Below are 13,602 nucleotides of genomic sequence, written 5' to 3'. Positions count from 1 at the left end.
AATACTTCATCTTTGCCTCTAATATCCTTCCCTCCAGTGAGCAGTCGGGCATTATTTCCTGGAGGATGGACTGGTTGGATCTTCTTGCGGTCCAAGGCACTCTCAGGATTTTTCTCCAGCACCAAAGTTCAAAAGCATCTATCTTCCTTCGCTCATCCTTCCTTATGGTCCAGCTCACACATCCATAGGTTACTATGGGGAATACCATTGCTTTTACTATGCGGACCTTCGTTGCCAGTGTGATGTCTCTGCTTTCCACTATTTTATCGAGGTTGGCCATTGCTTTCCTCCCAAGAAGTAAACGTCTTCCAATTTACTATGGGGAATACCATAGTTGATGGATAGCCTTGTGCAAATCACATTCTCTCAGCCTCAGAGTAAGGCAGTGACAACCCCTTGACAAATCTTGACAAGAAAACCCTGCAGTGGGTTTGCTATAGTTTGAAAACAACTCAAAAGGCACATATCAGAGAAAGTGGACCAATTTGTCAGCTTTCTGGGCCTGCCTTTCAGAAGTCCGTAAGAGGGAGCTGTTGAGCTGCTTTCACCAGGGAAAGCTCCTGGTTGTCCCTGCGATGTGGCTGTCTTTTTCTTTTGTGCGTATATGTGTGTGTGTTTTCCTGGTTGGGTGGCGGAAACCTCCTTGCCCATCTGAGCAATGAGTCTGTCCCAAAAGTGGCTTCCTCCTGATGGAAGATACTACAGCTTCCAATAACACGGTTTGTATCAGCTCTCTATATTAGATTTTGATGTAGTGTTTTCTCCTCTTTTTCAAAAGCCTCAGTTTCTTCAATCGCAGGGCTTTCCAGCTCCCAAAAGGCAGAAAGTGGATCTAAATGGGTTTCCTTTGGAGCATTGGCAGATGCTGGAAATATCCCCAAGACATGACAAAATCCGAGGAGGCTCTAGCAAATCAAGTTAATCCTCGGATTTTGTTTCATGTCCAGAATTTATAGTCTTGCTTCCTGGCCTGGCTAAATGGAAACTTTGATTGTTGTTTACATCTTCAATCATTGATTATTATTTTTTTGCTTTAAATTTTTAGATTTTGATGCTGCTAGAACAGGCCTAAAACTTGCTACGTGTAAGAGCATTTTGTTTCGATCCTATAGGCTCTCTGAGAAAGACAAAAAAGCCATTTTAAGTTTTCTCCTTTATAAAAAATACACTTTCAGATGTGATTTGTTGATGTTACAAGTTGAATATTTCTTATTCAAAATACTTTGGACTAGAAGAATTTCAGATTTTGGTTCTTTTCAGGATTTTGGAATTCCTATGATTGCATGTTTGTACATAATTAGATAGATATCTCGGAGATGGGACCCAAGTCTAAACATGAAATTAATTGGTATTTCTTATATACATAGCCTGAAGATAATTTTATACACAATATTTTCAATTTTTAATAACAAGCACAAAGCAAAGTTTGTGTACATTCAACTATCAGAAAGCAAAGTTGCTACTATCTCATACCCATGTGTACAATTTTGAATATTGCAATATTATGGATTTAGGAAATCCAAAAAATTATGCTCAACATATACAATTGACAGTTAATGATTTTTTAAAAATCTAAAGTTTGATATTATTGTCTTTAACAGTCACAAAGTTATTTTTTAAACAAGTATTTACATTTTCAAAAATCTGGATAATAGCACAGTATTTTGTTAATTTGAATTTTTTTCATTTTATAATTTTATCTAAAACAATACTATACATTATCTTCCACATACAATACAAATGGTTGTTTTAATTTGGATGTAAATTTATGTGAGTTGATGGTCAGATTTGCACTGTTGTTTAGAAAATAATTGGAAGGCTCTCAGAGGAAGACTTGCAATCAGCCGTCCTGCATCTAAAACCTAATTGTGATAATGTTACAGTAAAAGATGCTGTTTCTGGCCCCTTCCACACATCTGTATAAATGCCACATTGAACTGGCTTATCTGGCAGTGTGGATTCAGATAATCCAGTTCAAAGCAGATATTGTGGATTATCTGCCTTGATATTTTGGGTTATATGGCTGTGTGGAAGGGCCCTCTATTTCCAGATACACAACATGAATAGATTCAAGAATGCTGGTTCAAAAGATTTGTCTGCCATAAGTTGGCCAAAAAGCTTTCCATTAAATAATACTATTGGAAATTTGGCAACTGAATTTAGCAACCCTTCTTCTAGAACAGCATGTGTTTAGTTGACTCTTATACCCAGATTCCTAACAAGCAAGCTTTAGGTTGCCTTATCAGTATCATGGGTTTCAATTTAACTTTGGTTAAGTTAAAAGATAAAGAGCTTGTAACTTTATTTCATGTCCATTGAACATGGTGGATATCCTGTATGCTTTGTAACACATAAGACCAAACAAAGACTATCTGGTATGTATAGAAGGGACAGAGTGAGATCTCAAGTAACTTCCTATTTTAACCGGCTCTCTGGGAACTGTCAAATACTTCATAGGCCTGAATCTTCTATATATATAAAAGAGTGATGGCATCACGGCAATTCACAAAACAACAAAAGTACAGGACCCCCAACCTCAAAATTTGACAACATAACCCATCATCCACGCCTCAAGGTTGATACAACAAAAAGAAAAGAAAAATAAAGTCCTAATTAGAGGGAGAGCAATAATTTTTTTTATCCAATTGCTGCCAGTTTATAGGGCTAATCTCTGCCCACTTGGTTGCCTAGCAACCAAGGGACAGCCAGGTTTCAGTTAGGGGACAGGCAGATTTAGGCCTCACTTAGACTTCTTCCACAGATTATCTAATTTGCACTGGATTATATGGCAGTGTAGACTCAAGGCCCTTCCACACAGCTATATAAAACCCATTTATAATCTTATATTATCTGCTTTGCACTGGATTATCTTGACTCCGCACTACCATATAATCCACTTCAGTGTGCATTTTATACAGCTGTGAAGAAGGGGCCTCAGATAATCCAGTTCTGAGCAGATAATATAAGATTAGAAATATACAGTAGAGTCTCACTTATCCAACACAAACAGGCCGGCAGGATAAATGAATATGTTGGATAATAAGAAGGGATTCAGGAAAAGCCAATTAAACATCAAATTAGGTAATCGTTATACAAATTAAGCACCAAAACATCATATTATACAACAAATTTGACAGAAAAAGTAGTTCCATGTGCAGTAATGCTATGTAGTATTTACAGTAGAGTCTCACTTATCCAATACTCGCTTATCCAACGTTCTGGATTATCCAACGCATTTTTGTAGTCAATGCTTTCAATATATCGTGATATTTTGGTGCTAAATTCATAAATACAGTAATTACTATATAGCATTACTGTGTACTGAACTACTTTTTCTGACAAATTTGTTGTCTAACATGATGTTTTGGTGCTTCATTTGTAAAATCATAACTTAATTTGATGTTTAATAGGGTTATCCTTAATTCCTCATTATCCAACATATTCGCTTATCCAACGTTCTGCCGGCCCGTTTATGTTGGATAAGTGAGACTCTACTGTACTGTATTTACAAATTTACCACTAAAATATCACAATGAATTTAAAACACTGACTACAAAAACATTGATTATGAAAAGGCAGACTGCGTTGGATAATCCAGAACATTGTCTAAGCGAATGTTGGATAAGTGAGATTCTTCTTTAATATGAAATAATTACTGGGATAGAATAATGCAGAACAATATAATCTCTAAAACCAGGACAGTAAATAAACGGGAATTCCACACAGGAAACAATCAGGGCCAGCTAACACCTCCCAACAAAGTATTCCCATCATCAAAGTCTGGCAAATCCTGTTTTCTCAGGGCCACAGACAGTAGAAGCACATAAAATATTGCAAACAACATCACTCTGAAAACAAGGGAATTCCAGACAGGAAACAATCAGGGCCAGCTAACACCTCCCAACAAAAAATTCACTCAGGGAGGAAACAGCCAGGCTTTAAAGCTGCAAGGCCTTACATCCTAATCATTTTTCCTAATTGCAGCATTCTTCTTGCCTCCAACAAACAAAAAAAACCAATCAGAAATATTGTATATTCACAACCTTTAGGAAATAATATCCCCTGATGGCGCAGCGTGTTAAAGCGCTGAGCTGCTGAACTTCTGGACTGAAAGGCCACAGGTTTGAATTGGGGGAGCGGAAAGAGCCCCCACTGTTAGCTCCAGCTTCTGCCAACCCAGAAGTTCGAAAACATGCAAATGTGAGTGCATCAGTAGGTACTGCTCCGGCGGGAAGGTAACGCCGCTCCATGTAGTCATCCCACATGACCTTGGAGGAGTCTACGGACAACGCCGGCTCTTCGGCTTAGAAATGGAGATGAGCACCAACCTCCAGAGTAAGACACGACTGGACTTAATGTCAGGGGAAAACCTTTACCCTTGACCTTAACTACCACCAATTCCTCAATACTTTATTTCCCATACCACCATACTTCGCCACAGCAACGCGTGGCCGGCCACAGCTAGTAGTTTATAAATTCATAATAAATTGTACTTAGCTTCTTTAAATACACTAGAGTCTCACTTATCCAAGCTAAACGGGCCGGCAGAAGCTTGGATAAGCGAATATCTTGGATAATAAGGAGGCATTAAGGAAAAGCCTATTAAACATCAAATTAGGTTATGATTTTACAAATTAAGCATCAAAACTTCATGTTATACAACAAATTTGACAGAAAAAGTAGTTCAATACGCAGTAATGTTATGTTGTAATTACTGTATTTATGAATTTAGCACCAAAATATCACGATATATTGAAAACATTGACTACAAAAATGGCTTGGATTATCCAGAGGCTTGGATAAGCGAGGCTTGGATTAGTGAGACTCTACTGTATCCAGAATTGTATCTGCCTGGGGTTCAGAAATAAGACTGGACTGGTAGTTACTAATAACTGTCCCATTTTTCATTCAGGAAGACAAGCATGGTATATGCAAAAATCCAGCTAGATGTATCATTTCCAGTTAAGACATGAAAACCATCTGTTTTTTTCTGTTCTTTATCTGCAAAACAAGTTACTGGTGACAAAGTTAAATGCAGCTTTATACCTGAGCTCATCTGTTATCAAGGGATGAATATTCCAAGTGGGGTTTTGTAAGACTCTTTGTCCTCATGTAAAACTGGCTGTCACAGACATCAAGAATTTTTTTTTTCTGGAATGTCTTAAAACAGTAGGTGTTGTTTTAGTTTTGTTTGTTTTTAATTACAATTATTGTGTCGCGTATTTCTGCTCTCCCATATATCACCTGAAGAAGTAAAAAATAACATAGCTGCCAACATGCTTCTTTATTTTTCCTGAGTTATCCTTAATATAAATTTCTGTGATGGACTGGGTACTCTTTTCCCCCTGAATTGATTCTTAGCTATTTGAAAGATACATAGATAAAAAATCTGTGAGTACATAACCACTGTTACTTCAAGCTTCTTCCGATACACATATTAGATATTCCAAGATGGTCTAAATAAGATCTCTTTGAAGACATGAACATTGCAATTAAATACAAATTGAGCATCCCTTATCCAGTGTTCCAAAATTTAAAATACTCCAAAATTATCCACATAAGTGGCTGAGATAGTGACAATTTCTCAGCTGCTCAGTGTACAAACTTTGTTTCATGCTCCAAATTGTTAAACATATTGTGTATAATGTTACCTTCACACTATATATATTAGGAATTGAAAATGACCTTTGCAATTAGATTTGGGCCCCTTCTCCAAGATATAGTGTACACATATGGTAAATGCAAATACAGATATTCCAAAATCCTTTTGGGACGAAGTATTTTGACTTAGGAATACTCAGCTTGTAACTTTACTTAACTTTCAAATAAATGAATTTGCTGGGCCCAAAAAGAAAGGACCGAGCATTTAATACACTGAAGGAGAATGCTTACTTATTTATTTTACCTCTTGCTTTTTAATATTGAGATGGTGGCACTTGTTGCCTTAATGTTAAGTATTTTTATAATGTTTCTATTACGTCTTTGAAATTTTAATGTGATTAACTTGCATTTATCAAAAAATTTGTTGGACTATTTTAAGCAATTGACTCCTGAGTAAATGAATTCAGGATTGTGCCTTAAATTACTAGTGCACTACACTCTTTTTGAGTCCCACTCATTTTGAGCATTTGAGTGCTCAAATATTGTTCTGTTGAAGTGTCTGCAGTGAAGCATCCAGGACCTTGTTGTATGAAAGGAAATTATGGTTTCCAAATAAAGGCTGCTGTGTGAGAAATGGCAAGCAATGGACACTATGCCAGAGGGACTTCCTGATCCACTAGTGTTCAGTTGCATCTCAGCTTAGAAGTGCATGGCTAGAGCTAGCCAGTGACAGATTCCTGAACTAGACAGCTCATGGTATGAGGATTTCCACCCTAAGTAACTCAGGGAAAAGAAGAAATGCATAAATATCTTCTGGGGGAATCAAACGGCCACAGCCCCTTTCAACATGTAGTGGGCCATGTTAAAGCTCTGTCTGCCCTCATTACCAGAGATGGCTCTAACTGTGTCAAGAGCTGCCCTATATGCTCTGTGCCTGTATGCATGTGCTTCCCTACACATACACCAAATACAATGTGACATGAGTACAACGGGATTTCTTCCTCTCGTTTTCTGCCTGCAGCCCTCTGTGTTGCATGAAACCCTGCTCTGGATTCTTTGTTCGGTGCTTCTGATGTATACCGTGAGACCACAGGGAAAAGAAAATGCCGCCCTTTTGCAATTTTGCTAATGTCAACATCAAAAAAATGTGCAAACCCAAGTAATGGTCATAATTTTGTGAACTAAGTGAGAATTAAATAGCACCATGCATTACCTCTCATAAAAACAGTTTGTATATAGTCCCATGATGTACGCATCCCTTAAAAAGGCAGATGGCAATATTACTGTTTTAGCAGCCTTCTATTTAAACGTTGCTAGTGGGGGGGGGGTTAAAATCAAAAATATTTATTTTCTTGCTTTTACCCTACTCTACCATGCACAGAAAAAATACATCTTTAGTAAATAAAATTCAATGTCACAACAATAAAAGTTATAAACAGCTTATATAGCAAATCTACTGTGCTCCAGGTCAGGGATTCTGGATAATCTCTTTAATAATGGAGGATCACACAGTCCTTGTTGCAAGAGGAAAAATTAACACTTGAGTATGTGAAATTTCCAAGTGTTTCATTTTGCTAGCAGTGTCTTTTTTTAATATTGAAGAGGAGAGAAAGAGTGTCCTCACGGTACATTAAGATCATATTCAACCTTCCTGTAAGTGAACTGATGTAATCTTGGAGAATATGATTGGCATATGGTAGATGAGAGGAAAGAAGAAGTTTCTTTTTCATCTCTGTTCTGTAATTGAGCTGAGGCCAGCTGGCCATGTTAATAATCCCAGTATATCAAATCTCTTAAAATCTGATTAATCTTTAGTCCACAGTGTACTGTGAAAACTTCACGCTTCTGTGTCTGTCCTTAAAAAAACTGAAATCTTTAGTTGTTTTTCGTGTTGTGAGAAATTTGTAGCAATGGAAAGTATTGAACAGAACTCAGTACTAGATTCTTCTTCCCAAATCCTTCTAGTTCATGAGTATTTGTGCTTATCACCAATATGATGATGATGATGATGATGATGATGATGATGATGATGATAAAAATAAAAACTTTATTTGTGGGCTGTCCTATCTCCCCTGGGGGATTCAGAATGGCTTCCAGGCAAAAAGGCAAATGTGATATCAGTTTATGATGCTAATGCAACTTGCAGGAAGCAGTCATATGGGCCATTGACTGGTTGCAAACACACATTCTAGTTCAAGGGTCAGCCATAATGTAATGCCATATATTGAACCTGCCTCAGATGACTACAGATAATGATGGGAAGCCACATTACAGATAGACAGCTGTTCTCAGATCCTTGAGCCTGGAAAAATGATTATAAATTTTCTGTCTTTTTTTACAGACCAAAAGTCAATCCTGAAAAATATGAGCCCTGAGAACTTCCATGCAGCCCTGGAGATTTTGTGCTTGTGCTGCCATCGGAAGAACTGGCTTCACTCTGAGGAGAAATGTTTCAGCTGTAGTTAAGTGCACTCTGAAAATGAAATGAGCTGGCATTCTGAGGGATCCCCATCATGAACAGATATACAACCATCAAACAGCTGGGAGATGGGACATATGGCTCTGTCATCCTGGGAAGAAGCAATGAATCAGGGGAGCTGATTGCCATTAAGAGGTAAAGGACATCTGTGTTGTGGAAGTTTCTGGACAATAGATCCCAGAATCCCCAGCTAACTTTGTCATCCATGATTTGACATTGTGTTTCTGGATTTCTAAACATATTTTAACTGTTCCAAAGAATCATGTTCCAATATTTTTTGCTCTGACAGAGGGCTATACTGTAGTTTCAAACATAACAGTTGCAAAAGGAAATCTGGTTCATTGCATTCCTGTAGTTTTATGCCATTCTGTCATGTTTGATAGACTGCAACAAGGGTTGTGTACAGCCCTGCAGAAGTATTGGGCAAAGAATCCACATTCCTGGAAATCTGATTTTTTTTAAGGAAGTTTTTTTGTTTTTAGGGTTCAAAAGGCAAGTAGTGCTCAAAAAAAAAAAAGACAAACCTTATGAAAACTAAAAAAAAAAAGTAGGTTGGATTACGGGATTGTACTGCAGTTCTTTCTGTCTAGAAAGAACCTATGGAAAATGTTCATCTTAGGCAGAAAAAAATCTTCAAAATATGATTGCAGGCACATGCATGTATAGGCAAACACACACAAACATAAACACAGAATACTTAAAGCTCCAGCCATAACCAGTTGGCATATCTCTCCAATTGACCATATGGCTTGTGATTTTGACTAATATTGCAGTGGATGTGCCTTTTGTGTACAATGTGTGACCTTTTGCACAGCCTGTCAGAAACACAGCATGTCAGAAATAAAGGTATAATTGGAAAAATAACAAAATAGTGTATTTGTATGTGAGGAGTGGGGGTAAGCGTCCGAATTAATATGCATTGTAATGAGGTTTAGAGTTGACAAGGTTTAGAGGTTTGCCTAGATATTATTTATTGCCTCCACTCCTCTGCTTCATTTGGGTGATTATTTTATTTCTTATTCATCCAGCTTTCTGCATGTTTTGGTGACAACAGATTACTAGAATTCCAGAAGAATTTCTAATGTACTATTAGGCACGATTTAGCAATTTTCTTGGTGAAACAACATAAGGTGGCAGATTATCAGTAATTGCATATGTTAGTACAATTATAAGGTGTTCAGTAGCTATGGTATAGATTTACATTTGTTTTTTGTTTTTAAATAGTGACTGCACAGATATCACATTTCAGCACAAAATCATCAGTTTTGTACCCTCCATCAGTGCACAACTAAAAACTGGGATATGTGTGGCCGAGTGATATAAGCCAAGAGGATAAAAGTTACTAATGGGGAAGAATTATCAAGTTAGGAGAGGCTGAAGCAGCCACTTGGGAAGGACAAGATGCTTCTCCATTCCTCTGCTTGCTGCTGATTTTACTAAATTCAGACTACTTTTGCACATTGAACTCAGTTTGAAGCAATTTAAATAAACAAGGATGAAGGGGGAAAGTAGAAGAAGGGAGGAGGGGAACTGGGCCATTTTAAAAACAGACGATTCACTTGGACAGTGTGAGAGTGTGCCATTTATTTGTTTGTTTTTGTTGAAAGTGACAAATTTTCTGGAATGCTTTCCTCAGTGAGACATAAAGAATTTTTTTCATATTTTACTGCCTTAGAACAAGTCAGAGAAAGCATCTTGTTCGAATTATACCTTCAGCTTTTGGAATTATGCAAGATGAGGATAAGAACCTCATAAGTACATTCAATATGAAAAGGGGATCTGGGGAAAAGGTTAATTTCACATGATTGTTTGAATGCTGTTCTTGCAAGATCTTATTCTTGCAATATCCCATTTTGATAGCAAGTTCTTATCTCAATTTTCATTTGGAAGCTGGTAGTCAAAATTGCTAGAGAAAACTTTGTTTGTATGTGAAATGAGACTTTGCATTTGGTGAGGAACGTTTTGAGGGAGTACAATGTGTGTAGTCATATTATTTAAAAGGCCAGCATTATTTAATAAGATATGAATGTTTTTAATCAAAGGGTGTTTGTCTCTGAATTTCCATAATATGGGAAGAAGGCAGAAATGGCCAGAGCACAAAAGTCTCATGTTCTTAATAAAATATAATATAAATGTGTGCTTTAGTAGATGTATAATAAAGAATAGACTTCTAATTATCATATTAAAATAAGCTAATCCAGGCCTGTTCAAGATCATTCTGTTATTTTGCTCAGTTCTACCTTTGCATGTTGAACAGCAAAACAACCCTTTGTATCTGCTGACTTCATTAGTCTTAATCAGTAATCTTCTCAGCCATCCAAAACAAAAAAGAATTTTTTGTTTTCTAGTTTAAATGTAGAAATAACAACCCTTTCAGAATTCTGTACCTGTATGATATGTGGAGGCTTTGGGGGCTTATTCTGTGTGTGCTATGCTCTCCCCTCTTACCACATTTGAACAGCAAATCTTCAAACTGCATTGTAATCTGGTGAAAATCCCATTGATATCAAAAGTGGATTTCCATGTGATAATGTAAACTTTTATTTCAGAAACACAAGCCCCAAGAGCTTTGGGACATGGAGAACTTACTGTGCAGTTTGATAAGTATCAGGCATGAAATAAGCACAATCTGATTATTGTAAACTTTTGTGTATTCATTCAGCTTTACACTGCAGTGGACTACAATCCAAATGCTATCAATTGTTGGGTGATATCAATTTCTTCTGTGATTTACAGGATGAAGAGGAAATTCTACTCTTGGGAAGAATGCATGAATCTTCGAGAAGTTAAGGTATTTGTTGCTCGTGTCTGAGAACATTCTGAAATAGTATATTTCCTTTTAAGTAATTTTTCTTTAGCTAAAATTTCCTTTTAACAAGCCTTCCATGCAATGAGACCTATGACAAGTGGATACCAAAGCCATGGGTCTTTAATCCCGTAATATACAATGCTGTAGTTAAATGATGTCCATTTTATCAAATGACAAAATCAAAGTTTGCTTTTTGTAAAACCTTTTAAAATATTTTCTAGCAGTGACTGGTTTAAGCCATAGCTAAAGAATTCATGAATATGAAGGGCAGACTGTACTTGAAATGTGTAACCTTGTTATTTCATTTGAGGTGTTCATAAATGGGTCAAATTCAGCCAGTCAGTAATAGTAGTCTTAACTATGCAACTGAACTGAACAGCAGATGGGAAAGACATGTCTAAGAGCCATCACAAGTAAGGGAAAATTGCAGTGATGTGATATATAACTTGTTGTGAACCATTTGGGAATAGGATCTGACAGAAATCTGGGATCTAATTTGTGTGGTCACCTGGAAAGATACATCAGTAATTAGTTCTGATGTGACTTTATCACATTGAACCAACTTTTGTTAGGAGACAGATAATTGTAAAGTGCTGCTTTGCAGTCATTGTTGGTTATCATGTCAACCTATTTATGAATTTGTTAAGCTGATTAAGGACATCTTATCTCTGATTTTAAAATGACAGTGCTACTGCCCAGCTTGGTGGGATTGTTGTGAAATAGCAGCTGGTATATTCACAACATCCTCTGTATGACAGAGCAGTTTTGTTCAACGATCACCGATTGTTATTACTGGCCAACACACATTTTGGTGCCTCAAATGTTAGACTTATTTCTGGGTATATATGACCTGTTGGTTCCAAAAATGGCATCAGTCTCTCCCTATTGGCTCTCGTTCTCAAGATGCAGAACATAATGGCATCTAATGGCTCACCCTTAAAAAACCATGACAATTATATCTTAGAAACTTGAGTTGATGTGGTCTATCCAAAACAATTTTCTGAATTATGTGCCCCAAATAACCCCAGGAACAGGCCTAAAAACCAAGACACAAATACTTTTAAAGTTGTTGTTGGGCTGTGTTATTAAGGAGACCTGGCTTAACTTGCTGGTACTTATTGAATACACCATGAATGTATTAGGAAGATACCAAAAAGAAGCCTTTGAAGATGTGTTCCTAGTCCAAAGTTTGTGCAGAGCAGAGGGAATAATTGAGTTGAAAGTCCATGAGCAGATGCTACCCGTGATTTCAGAAAATTGGACCTTCTTGCTGCCGGCGAACAGTTTGTGCCAACCAGCTTGTTATCAGAACAAGCTAGAAGAATTACCAGACTAGAATAATTTTGTGTATATCTGACTCTAGCAGTCTTTAAAAAAAAAACAACAACAGCCAGGTACTTAGGTTTAGCAATTTCTCAAGTTACGTTCCTGGGAGAATGATGCATTTTCACTTACCTTGAGGCACATGTTTAATGGAGTCTTTGTTTTCTCTTCTGTTTCCAGTCCTTGAAGAAACTCAGCCATGCCAACGTGGTGAAACTAAAAGAAGTTATCAGAGAAAATGATAATCTGTACTTTGTATTTGAATACATGAAGGAGAATCTTTATCAGTTAATGAAAGAAAGGTATGCTGGTTTTCTCACACAGACTATGCAACACAGTTCTCTCAAAATTAAGTTATAAATAAACTTGTGCAGCTATTTGTATCTATCCTGCATTTGTAGTATATCATGGGCATGAATGAAGATCACAAGCCCCATATGTGAATATAAACTTCTTCCAATCTCTCCTACAGGAACAAATTATTCCCAGAATCTACTGTCAGGAATATTATGTATCAAATTCTTCAAGGACTTGCATTTATACACAAACATGGTAAGACCTAAATGACAGTTTGGATGAATGTCTGCGATTCTATGCATAGCATTACAGATGCAGACAAATACTTTAAATATTTAACAAGCTTGTGTATGTGAGTATGGCTTCAGGTTGCCTATCAATTTATGACAACCCTGTGGATTTCATAGGGATTTCTTGTCAAAAAAAATACTCAGAGGTATTTTGCCACTTTGCTCCACCGAAATAGATCCTTCAGCACCTGACATTCCTTGGCTATCTCCCATCCAAGTACTACCCAGAATTTACCCTGTTTAGATTCCAAGCCCTAGATATTTTTTGTATTGGCAGAGGTTACATGCCTTATTTATTTCATTGGCCACCCATATTTCCTGAATGACAGTTTCATTCAACTAAGGATTTAGCCATTAAACAAAGTTTTTACCACAGTATTAGACTCAAGTCTAATGGAACTCCAATAGCGTTTTGTCAAATTGTGATGAGCAGAGCAAGTCCTAGATTCAAGAAGTTAAAGGTCATAACTCTTATTTGTGCTCCAATTTTGATCCCAAAAAGTGTTTATTAAAATATTTATTTATGACAAATGTATTCCTATTAAATCTAACAGGGGTGGCTTCTAGGTAAGCATGTATAGGATTGTACTGCTTGAAACTGTATGTTAAGGCATATTGTTTCAATAAGCAGTTCTACTGTTACAATGATTCTTATTCTTTTTGGAGATTATAGATTATTAACCCAGACAGGAGCTGTAAGGTTCAAAGAAAGCTGTTAAAATTGCCTTGCTGACAAATAATATTGCAAGGGGGCAGCGAGAGGCCTGTTATGTCTCAAAAGCAGATATCGGCAACAACCACGC

At 36.9% G+C, this 13,602-nt stretch overlaps 1 protein-coding gene across 2 annotated transcripts in view; it reads left to right on the top strand.

Annotated features, from left to right (window-relative positions):
- The first annotated feature begins 556 nt into the window (after positions 1-556).
- The window catches only part of cilk1 (ciliogenesis associated kinase 1), a 30,820-nt gene continuing 17,774 nt past the window's right edge, over positions 557-13,602 (top strand). For both annotated transcript variants that reach the window (XR_010006858.1, XM_062982956.1), the window contains exons 1-5: positions 557-719; positions 7,943-8,215; positions 10,817-10,871; positions 12,393-12,514; positions 12,685-12,764. Coding sequence is in view for 1 of the 2 variants with exons in the window: in XM_062982956.1 (XP_062839026.1) it covers positions 8,115-8,215; positions 10,817-10,871; positions 12,393-12,514; positions 12,685-12,764 (358 nt within the window). In the remaining variant the exon portion in view is untranslated. The remainder of the gene's footprint in view (positions 720-7,942; positions 8,216-10,816; positions 10,872-12,392; positions 12,515-12,684; positions 12,765-13,602) is intronic.

Source organism: Anolis carolinensis, chromosome 1, assembly GCF_035594765.1.
Source record: "Anolis carolinensis isolate JA03-04 chromosome 1, rAnoCar3.1.pri, whole genome shotgun sequence".
NCBI lineage: Eukaryota > Metazoa > Chordata > Lepidosauria > Squamata > Dactyloidae > Anolis > Anolis carolinensis.
This window is presented reverse-complemented; position numbering and strand designations above follow the sequence as displayed.